This window comes from Verticillium alfalfae, genomic scaffold (genome assembly GCF_000150825.1).
Source record: "Verticillium alfalfae VaMs.102 supercont1.6 genomic scaffold, whole genome shotgun sequence".
NCBI lineage: Eukaryota > Fungi > Ascomycota > Sordariomycetes > Glomerellales > Plectosphaerellaceae > Verticillium > Verticillium alfalfae.
The window spans coordinates 135,749-139,221 of record NW_003315033.1 but is presented as its reverse complement, the minus strand read 5'-3'; the positions used below and the strand labels follow the sequence as shown (position 1 = coordinate 139,221).

Genomic DNA, 3,473 nt, shown 5'->3' with positions numbered 1-3,473 from the left:
TGCATGGTCTTGCGGCAGTCACCCGAGGCCAAAGCCCAGCGTCAAGTCCGATGAGGTAGTGCGCGTTTGATGTAAATGTCCAAGCAAGTGACTTGGGACAACATTGTGTGTAATTATTATGTACGAGGGGCTCGCTCTTTTTGACTGAACGAATGGGAGAAAAAAATAATGCAACGCCCCGGAGCTCTTTCCCCCTTCTACTGAGCTCATGTTGAATGACGCCGGCCCGTGTGGATATATCATGCTTCGCTCCCATCCAACCATTTCTTTCTGTGACGCAGTTGAGGTGGTATGTCCAGAAAATTCGTGCCGGAACTCCTTTGCCTTCCCCTCTGTGAACAAGTCGAATCGAAAATCAGCCAGGCTCAGAAACGCGCCTCATCACCATCCAGATGAAGTATACTCTACCTGGGAGGCTAGAGAAGGGCAATCTGGCTATTCGTTCTGGCTCCCATCGCTTTCTCGCGCCGAGGCTTGTTCGGACCTGCGGCAGCCCTGCTGCCGTCAGACTCGGCCTTCCAAGCCCAGTACTCGGACAGGCGCGTCTCGGCGTAAGAGGCGTAATCAAAGTCAATGTCGGAGATGGTGGCCTGGATCAAGGCCCAGATGCCCCAGTAGAAGCCGGGGACGCCGCGGAAGAGGTCGACCTCATCCATAAGCTTGGTGACCTCGGCCTCATGGTCGACCTCGCTCTGCTGGGAGGCGAAGTAGCTTTCGATGTACTTGGTGATGAACGTCTGGCGCTGTGCGCGAGTCGGCATGACGCTCCAGTCGCAGTCGAAACCGCCCCACTCGGCAAAGTGGTTCGCAAGGTCAAACGCGGCCGGGGAGGGCGTTGCGTATTCGTAGTCGATGAAGGTGACCGACTTTGCGCCCTCAACATCGCCAGGCTGGCCGGGCAAAATGATTACATTGCCGCTCAGGAGGTCACAGTGAGCAAAGACGAGCTAGACGGACACGGTTCAGTTACAGAGCGATCACGCATCAACATGGAGTTTGAGCTTACCCCATTGACGCCCAGTCCAGGACGCTGGCTAAGCTGTTCAACTAGGCTATCTAGCTCCACCTGAAGCGTGCGTTGCCTTGCTTTTTGCTCGGCAGTCGTGTCGGGCAGAGCAAAGATCCACTTCTGCATGACAGTCCAAACATTGGGGGGAGGTTTACCAGGCGCGACATTGTCGATGACAATTTGACGGTCCTCGTGACCTGCGCCGTTACCGTTACTGGTGCCGTTGCCGTTGCTTTGCTGATGGGACGCGCCGTTGGAGGCGGGCTTGGCTTGCTGGATGCAAGGTACGGTGGCGTGCCACTCGGCCAGTCGTCCCGCTACAGCACAGTAGATGGCAGGCTTGCGCAGATCGTCAGGGGACGTGACGCTGCCCTTGATGTAGCGGTACAGCATGCCGTTGTTGAAGCGCGCCAGGAGCTCAGGAGCGAGACCATGCTTCGACAGCAGTTCGTGGTTCTGGGCCTCGCGCTCGCGGTCAATGAGGACAGCAGTGCCTGACCCGTAGGCACGCAGCAGAATAGCCTCAGCATCGACTTGCTCTTTTGTCCAGCCTTCTTTCTTGTTGACCGCCTTCAGCAGCGTATTTGTGATGCCGTCCGTAAAGCGGGCGAACTCGATTTTGGAATCGTCCGAAGCCCACTCAGGTCGCACAGCCAAGATCAACTGAATGGCAGACTGGTGCGGGTCGGTGCCGCCGTAGGAGGAGGAAATGAATCGGACATCTGCATGGTCGGTCTTGAGACCGTTGGTGTTGGACGAAGTCATGCTCAGCACTGAGTCTGCTCGGCTCGGCAGAAGGACGCGGACAGTCGAAGGAAGGAGCCAGCGATCTCTCACGCGCAGGGGGGGTGGAGGGGCGAGGTCGAGGCGCAGGAGAGTCGACACACCGTCAGGTTATGTCGAGATGAGGCGGAAATGCAGGATCAAAATCGAAATCAAAATCGAAATCGGTGCGGCGTGGACGACGCAAGGCTATGCCGCCTTGGGGTGTTCGAGAGGGTCTATTGTTACGGTCTGGAACTCGTAGGCGAGGGGCCGGCCATGTAGGAGTGAAGTGGTCTGCAGGAGTTGCGAGGTGTGGGGGTGTCGTCGCAATGCAGCAGCGCTGCAGCAAAGGAGGGGTTGAGGTCTGCCGCTCAGGGGTTGTTGGAATGAGGATGCCACAGGAGGGTTGTAGGACGAGGGAGAGTAGTGGTGATCTGCTTGGAAGTTTTCTGAATGAGCACACGACCTGTTGCCCTTCTAGACGATAGATTACTTTGGGTCCGTCCGGAAAAGAAAATCAATAAAGTACGTTGTGGTTGCTCTAGGTTGGCCGTTGTTTGGAAGCACCTTGTCAACGGCAAAGGGAGATGAGGACTGTCCAGTCAAAATGACAGATCAAAACATGTGATAACCTTGAGAGCCACTTATTCGTGGTGGTGTGGAGGGGGAGGGGGCCAAAGGGGTCTTCCCTTCCCTAGCACCCGCCTCGCCTCACAACGCTCTCTCTACTGGAGCCATTCTCCCGTTCATGCCCTGACCACTTGACCTGAGAAAGCGTGGATCCGGACCCCTGAAAGAACATGCCGTCACTCCATGGGAAGGGAAGGGCACGTGCACCTCCGCCATGGTGGGTTCGCTTAGGTAATGCATCCCACCGCCATCGTTCCATCGCATGCCCCATCACGAACCTACCTACGTACCTTGCATACCTATCATGGATATAGAGAGAGAGCAACACTGCAGCTCAATAGGTTGAAAGAGCCGACTCGCCATCTATCATCTCGTTCTATGCGGAGAACTTGTCACGGCTGAAGTACTAATGACAGTCGTTCCGGACGGGATCCTTCTCTAGGCGATTCGATCATGCAGTGACCCACCCACTGTCACGATAGCACTCATTCATTCAGTGATCATTCAAACATGGCCCAGCGGTAGCCGCATCTTTCAGCCCACCAAGAAGCCAGACACCAGACACCATACACCGGACCCATCTGCTGCGATCATGTCGCAACCAGTGCTTCCGAACACATCAAACTTTCTTGCTGTCGCACTCGTCATCAAGAGGTCTCGCGATGGGCCAAACTTTGTCTTCCACTATCCTCCACACGTCGCTCCACCCCAGACTCATCAACCTCACCATGAGTTGGTCTCAGACTCTCGCGATAGCGATGACATTCTCCTGGAGCGTCTGAATAATACCGGATCAAGGGATGAGCCTGTTGATCCCACCTCCAAGACGGATCATCTTTCACACCAGAATTGGGATGATCACCAGTTCACCGAGAGTGGTACTCAACTGGTTCCCTGGGAGCGCGTCGTTGGCTTCCCTACGCAAGACCTAGCCAGCGTCTTGACCCCAGCCAAGTCATTACCACAAGAACGCTCTTCCAACTCTCACTGGATCCGTTTACTGTGTTTTCGTACCCCATCCACGTCCCCGAGATTGGGTGTCTGTTAGAAGAAAGAAGAAACAGCCAAA

At 55.4% G+C, this 3,473-nt stretch overlaps 2 protein-coding genes across 2 annotated transcripts; one reads left to right on the top strand and one right to left on the bottom strand.

The window, feature by feature from the left end:
• Positions 1 to 416: 416 nt before the first annotated feature.
• Positions 417 to 1,774, bottom strand: VDBG_05124 (ethanolamine kinase; the record flags this gene model as incomplete). Its single annotated transcript, XM_003003965.1, has 2 exons — positions 417 to 947; positions 1,007 to 1,774. The coding sequence occupies 2 exons, from the start codon at positions 1,772 to 1,774 to the stop codon at positions 417 to 419; spliced, it is 1,299 nt and encodes a 432-aa protein (XP_003004011.1).
• A 1,222-nt stretch (positions 1,775 to 2,996) lies between these two features.
• Positions 2,997 to 3,452, top strand: VDBG_05123 (predicted protein; the record flags this gene model as incomplete). The annotated part of the gene is made up of 1 exon (XM_003003964.1): positions 2,997 to 3,452. One exon carries the CDS (start codon positions 2,997 to 2,999, stop codon positions 3,450 to 3,452), a length of 456 nt encoding a protein of 151 aa, XP_003004010.1.
• Positions 3,453 to 3,473: the final 21 nt, after the last annotated feature.